Below are 20,274 nucleotides of genomic sequence, written 5' to 3'. Positions count from 1 at the left end.
TCTGATTTTATACTGTAGCCACATCAGTGACGTAGCCTAAACTCATTACATTTGCGGTGAGCAGTGTAGCAGCAGCGTTCAGCTGTAATGGATAACTGTACTGGTCCCTCACATTTTATTTTTATCTCTATACTGTTGTATTGTGTATGTGGGCTTTCATTTGGTACTGAACTTAGTTTTGTGACGTGCGGTTCAGTCGTGAAACTATTGAATGTAAAGCATAATGTGAGACTTCACTCGCATGACGTGCGCTACGGTTCTGGTGAGTCAGTCCTGATTTTAGCTCGGATCCCGTTTAATGTGTTTGGACTATTATTATTATGTGTGTGTGTGTGTGTGTGTATGTTAGTATCCTTTGTGTGTGTGCTCTAACTAACCTCTTTGTGTCAGGTAGTGGACAGCAGTCGGTGACAGGAGTCACCACCGTAGAGGATAGTAATAGTTACTGGAGCTTGCGTGGCACTATTGGCGCCATGTGCCACCGTGGGACCCCTGTCAAGTGTGGCCAGACCATCCGCCTGACACATGTTAACACAGGGAGGAACCTTCACAGCCACTACTTTACCTCCCCACTTTCCTCCAATCAGGTCGGCTTTATGCTTCAGTAGCATAAATACATGAACACAGCTGACAGCACATACTTCACAAACTCAACAACGTGCACTCTCTCATTCACACCCCCTCTCACGTTATTATTTTCTCTCCTTCAAGGAGGTGAGTGCGTTTGGCGAGGACGGCGAGGGGGACAACCTTGACGAGTGGACGGTCCAATGCGGGGGCTCCGTGTGGCAGCGTGAAGAGGCCGTCCGCTTCCTCCACACCGCTACCGAGGCTCTGCTGTCAGTGACAGGGGAGCAGTATGGGCGACCCATCCACGGACAGAGGGAGGTACATGCCATGGCAGGCTCCAGCCAGCACAGCCTGTGGAAGGCCATGGAAGGAATTTACATGAAGCCTAGCGAGAGCCCGCTAGGTAGCAGAGACTACAGCCATCCTCAACACACAGAGTTCTGAACCTGACCCCCTCCCCCACCCCCCCTCCGCTACCCAGTTAATGCTGCTTCTTGTCTTCCGGTATTCTTTCTTTCTCTTTCTCTCAACTGCTTAAATCCATCTTTTCTCTGTCCTGCTTTTGTTTTGGCTCTGTTTCCTTTCCTTCTCCATCATCCTCCCTTTTTCTTTTTTGAGGACACATTTGCGCACAAGTGCCAAAGTGTATCGAGGTATGGTTATAATTTGTCTCGAGACCCATGCCTGGGTACACACAGGATTGATACACTAAAGACTGAATCATAACCCAACCTCAGGGCGACAGATCGCCCTGTACCCCCCCCCTGACTGAAGAAGAAACAGGAAATGACCCGATCTGGCCATTCAAGCCTATAAACACAGTACATATGATGTCACGGGTGCTATATTACCATGTCTTATGTTCTGATATTTGTACAGTGTTTGTTACAGTACATATGACTGAGTTATAGTGTCTTAGAAGGGAAGAGTAGAATGGAATGTATTGAACTTATCTCCATATGAATGTTCATATCACCACAACAGACATATTGTAGAGATAGTTTATATATTGGACTGTGACAGTATGTGTGATTTTGTGATTGTGACTCATTAGTTTTGGGAAATTAGTACCAACTCTGTTCCCATGTAATCCTGACAAATAGACTAGTAGCAAAACAGCATTGTTACACTGGTGCCTTTATTATATTGTAAGGACATGCGGTTTGCATTATAAACAAGCAATGGTTTTAATAATTGAGGGGCACTTGATCATAGAAACTGATCAACTGTAATAATTACATTCAGATTCAGTATTACACACACAGGACATTCTGTCCATTGAATAAGCTGAGACAAAAAGCCTGCCTGTTTTCTGTGTACATCGCAGTATTATCTGTCACACTGCCACAGCTGTCAGGCAGCTAACATGGACACCTCATTACCGCAGACAGACTTATGTCATGGCAATCTCTTCCTCTGCGGCTGTAGGTGTCTCTTGCCCCAGGTGGGAGGGCAGTGTTTTAAGTTTTGGAACAATGCTGTTTTCACTTTGTATAAAATGTAACTGATACCTCAGAATAAATATGTTTTGCGCATCCTAGCATGTTCTGTCCTTGTGCCCTGATAAAAAAATGACATTTTTACTACTGGCATATGTCATTCATATGAGGCAATTATCAAGCTTGTCTTCTGTCTAGAGCCCGACCGATAAAGGATTTTTAAGGCCGATACAAATATTTGGTGATTTAAAAATACGATATTCCGATATCGGCCGATATAAAAAAATATTTTAAAAATCCAGAAACGCGTAACAAAACAAACTGATTTGCCTAACAGTAGTTATTTGTAGTTTACATTTAGTCACTTTTAGCAGAAGTTCTTATCCAGAGCGACTAAGTACAGGGACATTCCCCAAGGCAAGTAGGGTTAAGTGCCTTCCCAAGGACACAATGTCATTTGACATGGCCGGGAATCGAACCAGCAACCTTCTGATTAATAGCCCGATTCCCTAACTGCTCAGACTCCTGTTATTAGTTCCTCACTAAAATAATATGTTAATGCAGTTTCTGATAAATAAAATGTATAAAAATACAAACTTAAGATATGAAACTTAAAGTCATTTGAACAAAAACACAATGAAAAAAATAAATAATAATAATAAAAATAAATAAAAAAAAGAATTATATATATATATATTTATCGGACATTATAAATGCCGATAGCCATAGTTTGGAACATGCCCAATATCGGCCGATAATATCAGCCTGCCGATATATCGGTTGGGCTCTACTTCTGTCACTGTTAATCAGTATATATAGCATATGGCCGGCATAGTTATATTGTTTTTATATCCTTTCTTATGTTGTCACATTCCCTTTGCACCGTCCATATGTTTGAGGAATAAACCATTTTGAATAATGTAACCAAGTGTGACAGATGTTAAGACAGAATGACAGATGTTAATACCGAGTGGCCTCACCGCTCCAGTGGAGTCCTCTACTCACAGATTGGCATAACAGGTGCAGTGCCCCACCTATATGCACCTGGCTTAACAGGGTCACAGGTCCCAGAAGCCACAAGGACTCCACATTCGTGGATTTAAATGAAGCACTGAAAATATATGTTAACGTGTGTCATCCACCTTAAGGGTCAGTCCAGTCACATCGGCCATGTCTGTGGTGTTCTGAGTCCTGGCTGAGGAGGGAGGAGACATGAAGACAATGTGCATTGCACAAAAGTAGACACTGGTACTTCAATGTCTAAGCTCCTCTCCATGACCTCACCTACCGAGGTGAGGATACGCTTGTGCACCTTGACGGAGAGAGAGAGACTGACAGGCTTGAATAATTCATTAACCTCGGGGGCTGTCCTGGAAGTAGAAGGCTGACTCGGTGGGGATAATATTGTCATACTGTAATATATAACATAAGATGATGGTTCAATACATAATAAATGTTCCCAGCTTTAGTTACAGTACATTTACGGTACTCATTTATTTAAGTAAAACAAAGATTATAATAATTATCAAACAACAGTTAGTCTGTGGTTATTTCGTAGGCCTATAACCTTAATGCTTACTTTGAGCCAATTATCTATAAATACGTCTACTTCTTAAGCTACCTCTTAAAACAGGACTGGTGGCAATGCATGACATGTCTGAACCTGTTCAGATGGCTTGGTTGGTTCAATAAAGCTTTTGCATGGTGCTGTTGTTGACTATAGCTCACAGCTGTCAGACGTCTAATAATATTCCCACAGCCAGGCAATATTCTAACAGGCTGGTGTGAGCACGATCTTAGCACTACAACAATAGACAGCCAGATACACACAAATACGTAATGACTTAAAGTTTATATCAAAACAAGTTTTATTGCATAAACACAGGTTTGATTATTTTTCATACCGATTAGATTACATGTCATTATTTGCATTATTTAACATCCATTTAAATAAACAATATTGCTGTTTGCATTCCTTCTCTCTGTCTAAGCAGCATGCCAAGGTTATATATATCTGTGTTTAGATTTCTCTTTATACAATCATGTAATAAACATGTTTCAACAAGTTTATGTCAGTTAAGGGGAGATTTACTTTGTTCTTGCAGGGAAATTGTAGAATGGTGTAAACTTGGAGATATAAATATTTTGAAACCTCTCTTTACATCCCCTTTGCAAGGTTTAAAAAATATGACACAAATATTAAGACTATCTAGATTACATACTTTGAATATATGCTGGTGTCATAGGACCCGGCTAATAGACAAAAGTGCAATTATATATAAATATATTGTAAACGTATAGAGAATTTTAAAAACAACTGGGTGCTTTGACATAAAACGACAGAATACTAGAGTATGTGTACATTCACTACTTCAGCTTATAGAATATGAGGCAGTGAATACATCGATATCTACTGTGACAGGAACACAACATTACAACTTATGTGGATATCCACCTTTTACAGTGAATCCTACAGTCATCAGTGTGGACGTACACGACACTGAGATGATGTGACCTTGTATTTGCATATTTATGGAACATATTCCTTTCTGTAGTCTGATTTGATTAATAGCTGGTATATACTGGCATGAGTAGTTATTTCAGTATAAATCTGAAAGTCAAATGTGACAGCCTGTCATACATACATACATATAAAATCAAGGCCGTGCCACTGGGAAAGGTTGAATTGATTTCCCCTGTCTTTCACAGTCTTGAAACGCAGTAGTAGAATATGCATACTGAGTGTGTGACTGTTGTAACGTTTGATTTGGCCTCCATCTGTCCGTGGTGTTGGTTCACCCCGCCCACTGATCTGAGTCATCTGGATAGATGCTTGTAAGAGACAAGAAGGTCTGTGAGGTTGCTTACATCCAGCCATGTCTATGAGCTTTAGTAAGATGAGTGAATATCAAGTAACTGAACTGGTAAAAGAACATTATGACTTCTTACTGAAATATCAATTTATGTCAAAGATTATACTGGGTGTAGTTCTCACTTGAGCCACTAGATGGCCTAGTCCAACAAAATAAATCTATGTTGCCCAACATTCACAAATATCCCTGACATAGCTACCCTCACCCCAACTATGTAAATATGCAACATTGTAAATGTGTTTTTGGTAAGATGGATATATGATCACACTATTGTTCACACTATTGTTGTAAGTGGCAGTGTCAACTCTGTAAATAGATATACCTACTTTTGTGAGTAGTTCTACCTTTGAACTGGAGTCAGGTGGCTGAGCGGTTAGTTAATCGGGCTAGTAATCAGAAGGTTGCCGGTTCGATTCCTGGCTGTGCCAATGACGTTGTGTCCTTGGGCAAGGCACTTCACCCTACTTGCCTCGGGGGAATGTCCCTGTACTTACTGTAAGTCGCTCTGGATAAGAGCGTCTGCTAAATGACTAAATGTAAATGTAAATGTAAACTGAACAGAAATGTTAGAAGAAGAAAGATCTGTACGTAAAGGATACAAGCCTGTGTCTCAACACAGCATTTATAACTGAGACCCTACCTTACCCAGTCCCTTACATGTCCAAAACAACAACACACCTCAACTATAGCCAGATATGTTTGGTGTGTCTTCCACTCAATTTCAACTGCTTCTATACTTTGCCTGAGCTCACATAGCACACACATGCAGACAACACTGCCCTACGACATGAGACAAGAGTAACCGTATATAGCACACACTGTGCATACAGAGTGTCTGTGTAAACGTGTTTGGACATTATCACAGACTGTAGTAGCACAAATATTACATATAGACATGTACAAAGAGAGTGAAATGTGTCTATACTGGAGCACCAATGCTCTAAGTAACATGTTGGCTGGACATTTAATTTTTTATTTTATTTTAAGGGGGGTGGGGGGTTGGAGGTGGGGCTATGAATTGGCCCGTGGTGTGTCAAACAAGGGATGAGGCCATTTTAATTACTGTACATGACAGAACAACAAATATAGAGATTTAAGTACCAAAGACGACCTACAGTGCCCTCACTCAGTTAATAGCAACAGTCCTTAAGTTTCAACTTAAAGGTTCAGAGTTCAGGGCATGTTCAAAACGAAGGTGTCGATTAGAAAAATGTTAAAGGGTAGCCGTGGTATTGAATTCAGTACTCGAGGGAATCTTTTCATCCCTACATGATTATGAAAAAAAATATACAGATCCATCAGATCCAGTTTATTAAAATAACCAGTGTCTTTGTTTTTTGACAGTTACTAAAATAACGGATTCTCTGCATGCTTGCTTTCCTTACATCCATTGCATTGTCTGTTACTAATAGGAATTCAAACAAATAATCATAAAAAAGTGATCGTAGATCACAGGTGTGTTTGGGAGGCTGGTATGCTCCTGTTGTCTGCTGAGACAGCATGTGAGATCATAGCTGCCCTCCCTCCCCCCCCCACAGTCCAGGCTCACAGTGTGGTTAGTTACTCCATGCCGTTCCGCAGCATCTGATTGGCTGCGATGAGCATGACACTGATGATGAAAGCCATGGCAAAGGCGCAGATCAGACTCTTCCTCACGCACGTCTGTCGGTTCTTCTTCTTAGGATGGACTGGAGAGGAAAGAGAAGAGGAGGACAGAAAACTAAAGGATGAGAATTGTACTTCCCCCCTGAGACTTCACCACAGACAACAAAGAAATGGGGCTAGTAGGGGTTAGGAGGGCCCCGCAGTGGTTTCCCCCAGACACCAGATAAATGAGGGGAGGGAAGATGGAGGAGGGGGGAGGAGAGGGGAAGGACGAGAGAGGAAGGAGAAGGGATGAGGGGAGAAGGGATGAGGGAGGATAGAGGATGGAATTTGGAGGAGTCTAGTTGCCATGGCTTTGGCAGTTGGAGCAACAACACTGAAACCTTCCCTCTCAGCCTCCCTTGTCTAAGTTGGTTACAATCACAAAGCAACATCAGCAAGCTATGTCATGTCACTGTGATTGGGTCTGACAGACCAAGGATCCAAGGGACAGGTGAGAGCAGGCAGGAGTGAAGGATTAAGGAGGAGAGGAACAGATGTAAGAGAGGAGGGGTTAAGGTGCAGGTCAGAGGGGAGAGAGCGGGTGGTCAGGCGTGCAGCTGTTCTATTGTATTAACGTCCTAAACATCACTGTTGTCTTTTACACTCCTCCTTCCCCTCTACGTTTCCAGTCATTGCTTATCTCCTTTAGGAGCCGTAATTCATTACTTTCAATCTCCTCACTGAAATATAAATCGGTGCGATAAGTGGCACACTGATTATTTTCAATTTTTTCATTGACCATTTACCTCACTCTGCCCATCTCTCTGTCCGTCTATCCTATTTCCCTGACTCACCCCCCTCCTCCCCCTTCCCCCAGATTTCCATCCCGACCTCCTTTATCTTTGTTTCTATCCCCCCCCCCCTTTTCCTCTCATCATAATCGATCTCTGTCTCCCCCCTTCTTTCTTCCTCCCCACCGCTCACCTCCTTCGTACTCAGGGCAGTTCTGGTTTTCGTTGAGGCTCTCTTCCTCTGTGATGATGATGTTCTCAATGTCCTTCATTGTCAGGTGGTCTCTGAAGGCGTGGAACAGAACTTGCTTCAGCTCATCTAGAGACAGCTGCTGCATGTCAAACTGCAAGGGCATGATCATAAACACACACCTCAGTTCCAGCATCTCGCAGAACTGTGTATACAGAAGTGTGCAGACAGATTATCAAAAAGAAGGTATTGAAATCATTAGTTTCCTTGCAGATACAGATTCGATTTTTTTGGGGGGGGGGGATTCTGTATGTGTGTGTGTGAGTGAAGAATTGATTTATGAGGCCTTGAGGAGAATGGGTCTTATCCGATCAATAGAGTGTGAGTCTCTGGCATTTTCATCGGTTTCACTTTTGGGAGCTTTGGATTTTATTCCAGTCCTGCCCATCCTAAAACCCATGTCCTTCCAGGACACTGTCCTCTTTTCTGCCTGAAATGGACTGACTGTTTATCCTTAAACACGGTGTGACCACTCCCTTCGACCCCCAAAGGGGGGAGGTAGGGCGAGTGAGAGAGCAAAACGGTTGAGTGGAATCGATACTTCAAAAGAAGGAAGAAAGGTGACGGCAGAAAGAGAAAGTGGAAGACGGTCTAAAGGAGAGGAGGAGGGAGAAAGGGAGGGGAAGACAGAGATGGAGGAAAGAGACACAAGGTTGTGTCGGTGAAAGAGAAAGGTTGATTTGATTGAACTGAGAGGCTAGCAATCCACGTATGCACAGCTGGTGATAGCATCGGTCTCTCAAACGATTAAGCCAAAAACCAACACGGACTGGAGCTATTGTGTCAAGAATCGTTGAAAGGGTATTAACGGTTTTGGAACTGAGGCGACATGGGGGGATCTGGGCACTTTGCAGGTGTGGGAAAGGAAAGTGGGCTTCTGTACGTGTCACTCACAACCCTCACTGTGGCTACTGGAGATACAGTGACAGGGAGTATGTTCCCACAGGAGGGAAGTGGCAATGGAAAGATTTTTCCTTTTTTCCCTGACCTTCAGACAAATTCGCTTACTTCTCTTTGTGTGTCACTCTCACAAACACACGCACGCACACACACACACACACACACACACACACACACGACGGAGAGCCAACTCTGCTGGCTCTCTCTCCCTCTAGAAGGCCAAGGTAAGATCAGATCAGTTGATGGATGATGTGGTGGTGGGAGACTTCCAGGCTGTTCTATTGTAGGCAGTGTTGGCCCATTGAGTGTGAGCTGTGATAGGGTTTGGGAACATTAAAGTGACACCAATAAAAGGTAGGAATAACATTCTAATCAGCCTTATCCAATATCCTTCCCGATATCCCATTATCCACATGGACCAGCAATCAATACAATGTTCCCACCACATTCAATATTATATCTCCAATGCCTACTCTTCACACAATGTTGTATGAGGTTGATCTACCTAACACATGCTCACACACACACACACACACACACACACACACACACACACACACACACACACACACACACACACACACACACACACACATGCACGCATATGCACGCACAAACATTTAAGAGCTTTAAAGCCTGTCTCATTATAACTGATTGAAAGGTAGTGCGTGATGTGTGCATTGAAAGGCGGGAAAGCTCTATTGATTCCAATCTTACTGAGCTTGTCACCTTTCCAGGTGATTTACACCTCAATTACCAAAACAACATACACACACAGACACACGGACACACACACCACAAGATTAATACAAGAAGAAAAGACATCACACTTAGTGGGAGAATGAGTACACACACACACACACACACATATAACCAGGAGGAAGGTTACATTTACATTTAATAATTTAGCAGACGCTTTCATCCAAAGCAACTAACAAAAGAGAGCTTGACAAAAAGGGCATAGGTCAATGATCATAAACAACGAGAGCCCCAAAAACATTGCGGGTAACCAAAACACGAAGCATACTTTCTTAAAAGCAAATAAGTGCCAATGGGTAGAACCAGAAGAGCATGTAGTTAAACAAATTTCAATGAAAGAACATGATCCTCGAAAGTGCTAGAGTGTACCTGGAGGAAAGCAAGCAACATAAGGCAAGCCAAAGCAGATGAACCTCTGGTGGATGCCTCTGTGATATCAAAGACCCAGATCAGATCATGGTGTGCAAACAGTCCCCAGGTCAAGGATAACCAGTGCTCAGGTGAAGGTGGGAGCGATGAGTGTGGAGAGAGCCTATGTCCACAGACTCAGACAGCAACATAACGATTGCATTCATCCCCGGAAGAATGGTCTGCCGCATGCCTGAGATTGTGTGTGGTTTCTCCGGACGGCCTGTGTGAGTGACAGCTAAGGGCAGCGAGACTGAGCGGTTGTCTGTTCATTGTTTCCAGGGCTCTGTTCTCTGATGTCTGAGTAGGGGGAATAAAGCTACAATGCCTTCGCCTCTGTCTGAGGATAAACAACATGACATGGAAGGACAATGAGACTGTCTGCGATGCTTTTGTCTGTCTGGCCTGGAGAGTACTATGCCCAACCACATCCCAGTATCCTCTAGGATACATCTGAAAATGTAAATATGGTGTTGGGATCTCGCACACACACACGCACACACACACCGCATGAGGGAGTGATAGACAGGGCATGTGGAGATTACATCTGTCAGAGACTGTTGCCTTTGGTTGACCGTGTACTGTGTGTGTGTGCGTATGTTTGCATGTGTGTGTGTGTGTGACGACGGCAGTGGCACATTAAAGGCATCCAGACACATCAATCAGACACACATAGGCGCTTGACTCAATGTCCTTCCAAACATCTCCTCTCTGTCCTCTTAGGAGTCAGGACGGTATCTCCTTGCTGACTGCTGTGTTAACACTTCAAAACGTTTACAGAATGCTTACAGAACACATCTTCTGCAGCAATGGCTGTATGCAATGTCAGTTTGAGTTGAAAATGTATGCAGGTTGTACTTCTAAGTTTTTTTATTTGAAAGACCAAAGTTAAATGAGCTGATTATGTAGTTATGATGCTAAAAGCACTAACGTATTCAATCACACACACAAGAATGCACACACATACACACACATACACACACACACACACACACACACACACACACACACATGGACACACACACACAGATGCTGGAGCCCTTTTGCTGGAAAGGGAAGAGGGTTTCTTCCCCTCCCCCTTCATATTTACTAACTCTCAGCAGAAATCTGGCAACCTTGGGTAATATCTGGCAGTCTGGGAATTAAAAAGCAGATACTGCAGAACGACCCTGGGGTTCCATTGAATCTGTCAAGGCATCCAAGGAACATGGAGCTTGGGCCGAGGACCGCAGTCAAAACATTCCTAGATGGAACAAGGTACAATCACACAATCTCACAAACACGTTCAGAAACACACACACACACACAGACACACACAGGCACGTCTTCATGTCTCCATAACTCCTACTGATGCCAATCAGTGAGCTGCTCAGCTGGTCTCATAATGTTATCGCAGTTCAGTGCCTATATGAGTCATTACCCCCCACCACAGCAAGGTATAATTCTCTTCCTCCCTCTCTATTTACCTCTCGCCTTCCCTTTCTCTCTCTCTCTCTCTCTCTCTCTCTCTCTCTCTCTCTCTCTCTCTCTCTCTCTCTCTCTCTCTCTCTCTCTCTCTCTCTCTCTCTCTCTCTCTCTCTCTCTCTTTCTCTTTCTCTCTCTCGCTTTCTCAGTTTTGCTCTCTCCCTCTGTCTCTTTATTTCTCCTTCTCCTTTTGCTCTTGGTGTGTTTATGAGTCATTATGTCTGTTAAGGTGAACGTCTAAATCTTCACCTAGACACAGACTGTCTGCGACCTTGATGAATCATAAAATCTTATTCCCTTTCTTTCTCCCTCTTCAACTACTTCTGTTTTCTTGTTGTCTCTGTCTTTCTCTTCTCTCTCACTCTCTCGCTGTCTTCCATTTCCTCTCTTCCATTCCAGTGATTCACAATCTTCTACCATTGTTAGTTTATTCAAAATAAATGAACGCTGACTAGCTCTGACAGGAGAACTACCACTGGAACAACAGTCTGTCCTGACAGGATTTCCAGAGTCCACTGATTTAGGACTTGGATTTGGGACTTTTAGGACTGATTTGTCCTGGTTTTGTTTCGAGGTACTGCCAATTACATTACTCCAACAAATAGTAAAAAATGGACTTCATCCATCAACACAAGCTAGGCTAGTGCACACCAGCCATATGGACGTGAACAGAGGCTTACTCCAAAGCACTCGTTCAACCCCAAACAGATGCACTTCCCTGGAATATATTTCTTCTGTGAAGGAGAGGTCTTTTGAAGCTGTTACAAATGTCCCAAGAGCAGGCATGCGCAGACACGCACACACACGCAGACCCACACACACACTCAATCCTCAGCATGACACTATATTAAAGCCCTGGGCCCCCCCCAAAATATGTTTCTGGATGAAGGCTGTAGGTAGGGGGTCTGTGAGTGCTTGTGTGTGTGTTTGTTTGTGTGGGTGGGTGTACATGTGTGTGTGTGTGTTTGTGCCAATATGTGAAGAAAACAGGCTTTGAGTGAGCCTCTCAACGTGACCTGAATGCCGAATACACTCAGAAGACATCCTGAGGAGAGCAGGAAGAGGGGGTAGCAGAAAAGGGAAGATGAAGAAGGAGATAAATGGAGATGTACGAAGAGGAAACAGAGAGGAGAGACAACAACCAAAGAAGAAGAAGTGCATAGGAGGTCAGCGTCCTGGCTCTCACCTGCCAGAAGATGTTGTCGATGGTGTTGCCCAGAAATCCCTCTCTGGTCTCAGAGGACAGTAATTTGGGTCCTAGTATCGTCATGAACTCCTCAAAGTCCACCTGGCCATCCCCTATAGGCACACAGACAAAAGGATAAGGGGGGCTCACATGAATAAAAAGATTGACAGACCGACATACTGGTGCGCCGACAAACAGGTTTGTGTTTCCTGTGTGGTTGTGAACATTTTACAACAGTATTTCGGTTCTGTACAATGGCTGTTCTACGCACATTATCAGTACTGATCATCTCATACAGAGATGCTTGTTTGTGTATGTAAGTGTGCATATGTGTGAGTGAGAGACCGGGTCCTTGCCAAAACAAATGAGCCGGTATGTAAATAGCTTATGTGTTTGCTAAGAATGGAGAATGACTACATAAACAAAGACAAAGGAGGCAATCTTTCCTTTCAGTGTGTGTGATTGTGTATACGCGGGTGTGTGTCTGTGTGTGTCTGTGTGTGTCTGTGAGTATGCTTGTGTGTGTGTGGAGTTTGCCTCACCGTCCATGTCCAGTCTTTGCATGATGATGGCCAGTTCCACCTCGCTGGGCATGTACCCCAGAGAGCGCATGGCCATGCCCAGCTCCTGCTTAGAGATGAAGCCATTACCATCGCGGTCCAACACCCGGAACGCCTCCCTGATCTCTGCAGACACACACACACACACACACACACACACACACACCCACACACACACACACACACACACACACACACACACACACACACACACACACACACACACACACACACACACACACACCCACAGTACCAGTATACATTACATAAGCATGTGCTGTGTTGAGAGCACACACATTCAGACACACAGACTGTGTGTGACTCCCATACATATCTTTCTTTGTGTCTCTCCTAATTACCGTATGCAGGAAGAACAAACGAACAAGCCAGCAATCCAACCATTCAAAACTTCACGAGAGAGACGTGATCCAACCATAAGCTCCCTCTCTCTGACAGGAAGTCTCTCAGTCTTTTCCTGCACCGACCCCTTTATGTTCAATTCCCAGGAAGGAGACAATGCTCTATTTTACATCCTTTCTGTTCTCTCATTCCCTCGCTATCTACATCTCTATCTCTCTGTAGTCAGTCCCTGAAGTCACTTCCTGTATTTAACAAAGCCCAGGAGGCCTGTCAGAACCCTTGCAGATAGAAGGCTTAGATTCCACACCTACAGCCTTCCTGACATATCTCCAGTAGATAAAAGACTTCCCGTTCCCCTGTAATTATTAGCCGAGGAAGCCTGAATGCCTGCTCAACTGAAACCTCAGAAGGCAGGCCCAGCCTTCCCTACAAAGTACCCTGGCCATTCCTCTAATTAGCTGTCAATCATGCAAAGCAGGGCGGGCACTTGGTTACGTTAGCAGGAGAACGGCAGTGAGGCTCCCATTTCCCGTAGCCTTCACCCAGACACTTTCATCTAACAGTGGGAATGAGCTTCTTTTAGTCATCAGCTTCCCTCCGACGTCTCTGAGTGTCACACTTAATCCTGTTACTCACGCACTGTGCACTCAAACTCCTCGCCATCGACAACGTTTTTGTCTTCTCCCTGCCTCTGTGTTCAATCGTTTCCCATGCAGCAGTTCCAGTGTCGGACCTCTATTGATTGTCTGCCGTGGGACCGGCTGTCATTTCTATCATGCAGCTGGTTGGGCGTATGTGACACTGACACCACGGACCAGGCTCATGCAGCTGATAGCGAAGGTGGGCACATCTAGGTAACTAAGACAGCCCTTTGACGGAACAGAACAAAGTAACGATTCATATTCAATTACACCAAGTTGCTCCTGATTCTCGAATGCATCCCTCTCTATGCCCCCTCTTCCCGTTACTCGAGCGCTCTCTCGATCCCCCTCTTTCTCTCGCTCCCTTCGGTCTCCCCTGCTTTATCAATTAGTTTCCCGGGTTCAAATGTGGTGGGAGACAACCCAGCTCAGTACAATTTGGAGTGTTTAACATTCTGTGAGTGACACGCAGCTCCCCCCCCCTCTACGGCTGTGTAATCAGCCTGTCTGCGCTCTGTCAGCGCCTGATGATGGGGAGCTCAGTCACAACATCCATCTGAGCCTGTAAAAGTCCCCCTCCAGCAGATAACAAGACCAAAGCGTCTTCGGCTCCCTCGGCAAACAGAGCAGGAATCAGAGGAGAGAGACTGAGTGAGCGACGAGCACGCCTTTCTCTCCCGGAACAAAGTGAGATTTATTTGTATGCTGCACCACAGTGGAAAAGCCTGTGAAAGAGTTGCCCCCCAGCTGTATTACTGTATTGTGTGATGCGTACGTGTGTGTGTGTTTGTGTGTATTTGTGTTGCCAATACTGCGATGTAAACTTCAATCTTACCCAGAGGAGTATGTTCTCATCCTTCACCAGGAAATGTGTCATGATTGATGCCGACACACACCACAGTTTTACCCCAAAGCCTGCAGACTCCCTCCATGGGAGGGATTATCAGGAGCGCTTATTCATCGACATCCAATAGGATTGCTTTATTCTTTATTTCAAAGTCTCATTGGCCTGGAACTGTTATTGACAGCTCAAGATAAGCCATTCGATCATCTGGGGGTGGACCAGCTATAATTACTTCCTGCCTACTTTACCCTTCTCTTTGCCCTTGACTGTCCCAATGAGTTTCTGGGGCCTACCAGCTTGCAGGGTACAAGCAAGTTTGCTTTTGGCGGCTAAAGTCAATCAAAGTCAGACGTATCGAGCCAGCGATGCTATGCGATGCAAGTTTTGTGGTTTCTTTATCGAACTGATCAATGAGTGTCCATTGGGGACGTGGAATTAAGAGATTTGGAGGACAAAGGACTTCATAACAGCTCCTGACTGCCAAATTCAATAGTGTGCTAACAGACACTGCACACAGACAGCAAACAAATCTCCATGCAGGCACACGCACACTCACCTCCGAGCTCTTCTGTGGAGATGCTGGTGAGCTGGAAAGCCTCGCTGGTCTCGGATAAGGAGCGACTCAGATAGTTCCCTGTGTAGAGCAGCCCTGCCCGTACATGGTGAAACGGCATTTTCCCCCTAAACGCACACAGCACACACCATTGAATTACACACACTGGGGATATCAAAATGTGTGTATGCGTGTGCGTGTGTGTGTTTGGGTTTGTGTGTGCGTGTGTGTGTTTGGGTTTGTGTGTGCGTATGTGTAGTGAATCCATGGCTGGGTCCTGCAGGACAGTTGGCAGTGTCGAGATCAGCCATAAACCGGTTTGTAACACCCCTCTTTTCTCCCTGCCAATCCTTTTCTCTCCTATCCTCTGATGCTTTCTCTCTCTCTGTACCACTCGGTCTTGGTCCATTCATTATTCTCTCCTGTTTCCCTGTTCCCTCGGCTGTTCCCTCGGCTGTTTCCCTGGCCGCCCTACTCTGTCAGGCACCCGGCCCACTGAGAAAAAGCATGACTAAAGTCTTGTATCTTCTGCTCAGACCCTCTCACCTTCCTGTCAATGCCTCTAACTTCCTGTCCCCCCAGTCTATTCCCGGGGTGACTGATGGGCTCACTCAGCGACCTCACGCCCTGACAGAACATCAATACTCAGACGCTTGTGGAAACAGAGGGAGAGAGAGAGACAGAGAGAGACAAAGAGAGAGAGAGGGAGAGAGAGAGAGAGAGAGGGAGAGAGAGAGAGAGAGAGAGAGAGAGAGAGAGAGAGAGAGAGAGAGAGAGAGAGAGAGAGAGAGAGAGAGAGAGAGAGAGAGAGAGAGAGAGAGAGAGAGAGAGAGGAGAGAGAGATACAGGTGGTACTTGTGACAGGGCTCTGGTGTTCTCTATCCTTCTAGACAGATCCCTTGAGAGATCCAAGGTCCTGGGCAGATAGATCCCTTGAGTTCCCTGTGCTCCTCGGCAGACAGAGAAGATAAAACAACAAAAGTACAGATGTCTCGGTACCTCTGGGAAAGAACGAGAAGAGAGGAAGGTCAGAGACTACCCTGTGCCTCAGTTCCTACACCACCCTCTCCTGTGACGAACAGGGAATGCATAGGATTAGGAGGAATGTAGAAATGTAGGAATGGTACAAGCTCAGATCAGATCTATGTGTGGATGCTCTGACCAGCTACACAGTGGAAAGTATGCCCGTGATGGTGCCACTCTAAGCAGAGAACGTGTGTTTGTGTCTCTGTGTGCATACTGTAAGTGCGTGTGTGTGGGGGGGTTCTAGGGTGCATATGTGCATGTGTGTAAGCATTCTGGTATGTTTGTATGTGTACATGTGTGTGTGGGTCCTTGGGTTTGTGTTGAGGTGTGTGTGTGTGTCTGGACACACTCTGAAGGGTGGTTTTCAGCCCATCTGCTCATGGTTCTAATCCTGTCCCACCTGCACAGGTGCACAATTACGGCACTCAGGTCACCACGGCAACATCTATTTGCCCTAGATGCTACACTGGCGAGCCACACGCACTGAACCACAACTCCTATAATGCAACGCTCAATCCATCAATGACCATCATCAATCATCCATCAATTTAAAGCTCCCAATGAATCTACCCAACAACTCTCTCAACTTGAACCCACACACACACACACACACACACAGACATCAAGTCCAGCCTTTAGTAGTGGGATGCATCAGAGAAGATGTCCTTACACAATATCAGCACAAGACAGGTACAGAGGACTGGGTTAAGTGTGTGAGAATGAAAGAAAAATAAATGAAGAAAGAGAGAGTGAGTGTATGAGGGAGTGTGTGTGTGTGTGTGTCATCCAGGGTCATCTACTCCTGAGAGAGAGGGAGTCTCTGGTCTCAGGCAAGGTTACTCATCAGGTGAGTCGGTTCTTGGAATTGCAGAACCACCTACACAACACAGGGAAGTGGGGAAGGGGAGGGGAGCAGGAGAGAGAATGAGAGAGACAGAGACAGACAGAGAGAGAGGGAGAGAGAGAGAGAGAGAGAGAGAGAGAGAGGGGAGAGAGGGGAGAGAGAGAAAGAGAGAGGTAGAGGGGGAAAGAGGTTGAGAGAAAGAGAAGAAAGTGAAAGAGAAAAGGTGAACCTTCCACATACAGTACAGTAAATAGAGATGGGAAATAAATAGAGCGCAAAGAGTTGAAGGTGAGGGAACATGTTGCAATATAACATCACAAAGAGAGGGGAGAAGCAAAGCTTTTGTGTGTGACAGCCAGCGAGAGAGAGATAAAGAGAGCACAGGAGAGAGCAACAGAGTGTGTGTGTGAGAGAGAGAGAGAGAGAGAGAGAGAGAGAGACATAATAAGAGAGACAGAGAGAGAGAGAGAGAGAGAGAGAGAGAGAGAGAGAGAGAGAGAGAGAGAGAGAGAGAGAGAGAGAGAGAGAGACATAATAAGAGAGACAGAGAGATGTTCTAGCTCACACTCTACTCAGTCCCCTTGGACAGAGATGCATTAGTGGTGACAGGGAGGTCATAGGCACCATGCCATTCATCACACACTCCACTGCACACCAACACTCCTCAGCACACACGTCTCACACCAAACAACAAACTGCAACACACAACCGGCATGTGTCGGCAACACACACTCTCACGCAATCAAACAAAAACACACTCATCATGCACACACATTGAACCATAAACCTGTTGTGTCTTCCGGCAAGAACAATTTAAAACGGTTATATTCTTTTATGAGGGTGTAGTAGTGCTCCAGATGTTCTCGGGAAACACATGAACAGCCTGACTGTATCTGTCCGGAAGCTCTCAGACTGCTCTACACCTGTGCCCCGCTGTACTCAGATCAGTTACCTGCAGTTGGCTGAGACAAATCATAGTCACAGTCATTAGGAGTTTGAAGTTGAGGTCCACACAAGTTAAAAATATTGAGCTGAGTTAAACATGCCTTTGTTTTTTGTATTTTGTTAGATCAAACCACTGGGCATCATGAAAGACACTGCCTCTTAAATTTGATCTCTCTCCAGATTGCACATTCTGCAAAATGCTTACAGGTTAAATCAAATCTAGCAAAAGTCCAAAAGGAGGATGAAAGCTCTAAACGGCCACGGTCATGATGACAAAGTCACCTTGCACTCTTGTACATCCTATGCCACCATTCAGGTACGACCTTCACTGTGGTCCCTTACCCGTCGGGGCTGTATTCTACCGTGATTGACATCTCTGCTGACGCCCTCGCATGGCTTTCCATAACGTCGCCCCCCATTGCGCGTGGCTCATCTTCTGACAAACCACGCGGAGGTGAAGAATGGACATCCACCTGCCGCAACGGCAGCTCCACGAGTACCGACCTCTCCGGTCCCATCTTCAGAATCTGAGCTACCTGGATTTCTCTGATGTCTTCCGTTGCACGAACATGCGACCGGAGACCGAAGAACGTCCGTTTCTTTTAACGAGACTCCGAGCAGGCGTGGATCTGTAGGTGCCCTTGGTTCTGTAGGCTACTTTGACAAAGAGACGTTAGCTAGTGAAGAGGACACAGTGAGCCTCCATCGAGTAGTGTCAGTGGAAGAGATGTATTTTATCCAACAACCAACCCCGCAGAGCGTCCGAAGTAAATAGACTGCGCGACTGAACTCCATAGGCTATATGCCTGCCATGCGCCATCCCGCCAAGTCAACCCAGGAGATTGGGAGGACAGAAAAACTCAGGCACGCCTTCCGTAACAAATTCTCTCTCACACACTTCCATCCATTATCACACTCATACGCTGCACTCACATGAGGCGTTTTAGCACCAGCAGCCATGGCAAGTCTTTGGGGCAGGATGAGGGATGGTATTTTGACGGGTGACAGATTTGGTCATTATAGCAGTGGAGTTCAAGGCAGGATCTGGCTGGTGGACACGCTTGCGCGATGTGAGATTCACATGTTTCAGAAAAAGCCTACAGGTCTAATCATCAGACAGAGCGAAAGGGGGTGTTTCAGACACTGAGATAATGAAATAAAAAGGAGTAGATTATTTTAATAGTGCTAAGGCATATTCCTACACTGCTTTTTAAAGGTAAAACAGTCAATGTGTTCAACACATACAGTCTCAAGTGCTGACCATCCTGTTCGCTTCCTCTTTACACCAACAGGTGCAGCTGCAGTCTAGGCTCTGTCCATGCGTAACTGGTTGCAGTGAGTCACAACGGTTACCGCCTTCATGGATCAGGGAATTGGTGCCAATAGAAAGCTTACCTGTTAAATCGATGATTGCAGTCAATCAAGGTTCAATCTCCCATGGGCTCCTCTCTGCGCGTGCAGAGGCTTATCCGACTTTGACACACTGTGTTTGCATCAGGTGCTGAGCAATTTAAGAGCCAAGCAGAAGTAAGGGTTTCTAAAATATTTCTCTGCTTGGACTAGGTTCCGAAAACCGTTATGTTAAACATCAAACTGCACTTATTCACTGGCAGTTGCGATTTCCATTTAAAATTCCACTTAGGTGCTTAATGATATGCTATTGTTTCCTAAAATCAGCTGTGATGTGTTTGAATGGCCGTCCATCCGTCTTCATCTCCAATCTCCATATCTGAGAGTTGGGTGATGATAGTGGTACTGGTCTTCAGAGCCCCCTCCCTGTGATTCACTCCCGCGGCACAGACGGACGACACCCAGCCGCCCACGAGTCTGGAGCGTGGTGTTAACCGTAGCCCACTCTGTCTCTATAAATCTAATATCAAATGCTCTGTCGAAAAAAACACGGATTAACGTGGGTAGTAGAAGATCTATTTAACGACCGCGTCCACTCTTGAGATCGATAAAACAACAGTTGACGGACGGTTTCGGTTGAAAGGGATCCCCCGTTGTTGCCAGTCCATTTGTCTTCTGCTGTTGGGAGAGTTAACCCATTTATAGTCCAATCGGGGGTGGGAGGGACGATAAGCCCCGAGCAGAGGTGGAGGTGTGTTCGTGTGATGTCGATTTGCTCTGTGGACACGGTTTCTCTCGCAGTGATTTATACCAAGTGCGCGTGTGTGTATGCGTTTTTGGGTTTGTTTGTGTGGGTGTTACAACTCCACATCAAACACTCAACATTCTGAACTGGTCAATTCCTTCACGAAACCTGATATTTGA

General features: G+C 45.3%; 2 protein-coding genes across 2 annotated transcripts; one reads left to right on the top strand and one right to left on the bottom strand.

The window, feature by feature from the left end:
• The first annotated feature begins 66 nt into the window (after positions 1 to 66).
• sdf2 (stromal cell-derived factor 2) lies at positions 67 to 2,110 on the top strand. The gene is made up of 3 exons (XM_067256893.1): positions 67 to 262; positions 391 to 587; positions 712 to 2,110. The coding sequence occupies exons 1-3, from the start codon at positions 88 to 90 to the stop codon at positions 1,012 to 1,014; spliced, it is 675 nt and encodes a 224-aa protein (XP_067112994.1). The 5' UTR covers positions 67 to 87; the 3' UTR covers positions 1,015 to 2,110.
• Positions 2,111 to 6,442: 4,332 nt separating this feature from the next.
• caln2 (calneuron 2) lies at positions 6,443 to 19,415 on the bottom strand. Its single transcript, XM_067257488.1, has 6 exons — positions 19,396 to 19,415; positions 15,189 to 15,313; positions 12,770 to 12,913; positions 12,228 to 12,340; positions 7,454 to 7,604; positions 6,443 to 6,570 (listed from the first exon to the last, which is right to left on the bottom strand). The coding sequence occupies exons 2-6, from the start codon at positions 15,304 to 15,306 to the stop codon at positions 6,443 to 6,445; spliced, it is 654 nt and encodes a 217-aa protein (XP_067113589.1). The 5' UTR covers positions 15,307 to 15,313; positions 19,396 to 19,415.
• Between the last annotated feature and the right edge of the window lie 859 nt (positions 19,416 to 20,274).

Source organism: Osmerus mordax, chromosome 19, assembly GCF_038355195.1.
Source record: "Osmerus mordax isolate fOsmMor3 chromosome 19, fOsmMor3.pri, whole genome shotgun sequence".
Classification (NCBI taxonomy): Eukaryota; Metazoa; Chordata; class Actinopteri; order Osmeriformes; family Osmeridae; genus Osmerus; species Osmerus mordax.
This window is presented reverse-complemented; position numbering and strand designations above follow the sequence as displayed.

What these genes read in the sequence shown, in the direction of transcription:
- sdf2 (XM_067256893.1), top strand. Translation starts at nt 88, where the DNA reads ATGGATAACTGTACTGGTCCCTCACATTTTATTTTTATCTCTATACTG. An exon ending in TGACGTGCGCTACGGTTCTG is followed by an intron (nt 263 to 390) that starts GTGAGTCAGTCC and finishes TCTTTGTGTCAG; the next exon opens with GTAGTGGACAGCAGTCGGTG. An exon ending in CCCCACTTTCCTCCAATCAG is followed by an intron (nt 588 to 711) that starts GTCGGCTTTATG and finishes CTCTCCTTCAAG; the next exon opens with GAGGTGAGTGCGTTTGGCGA.
- caln2 (XM_067257488.1), bottom strand. Translation starts at nt 15,306, where the DNA reads ATGCCGTTTCACCATGTACGGGCAGGGCTGCTCTACACAGGGAACTAT. An exon ending in GCAAAGACTGGACATGGACG is followed by an intron (nt 12,341 to 12,769) that starts GTGAGGCAAACT and finishes GTGTGCCTATAG; the next exon opens with GGGATGGCCAGGTGGACTTT. An exon ending in CTGCCCTGAGTACGAAGGAG is followed by an intron (nt 6,571 to 7,453) that starts GTGAGCGGTGGG and finishes TTTCCTCTCCAG; the next exon opens with TCCATCCTAAGAAGAAGAAC.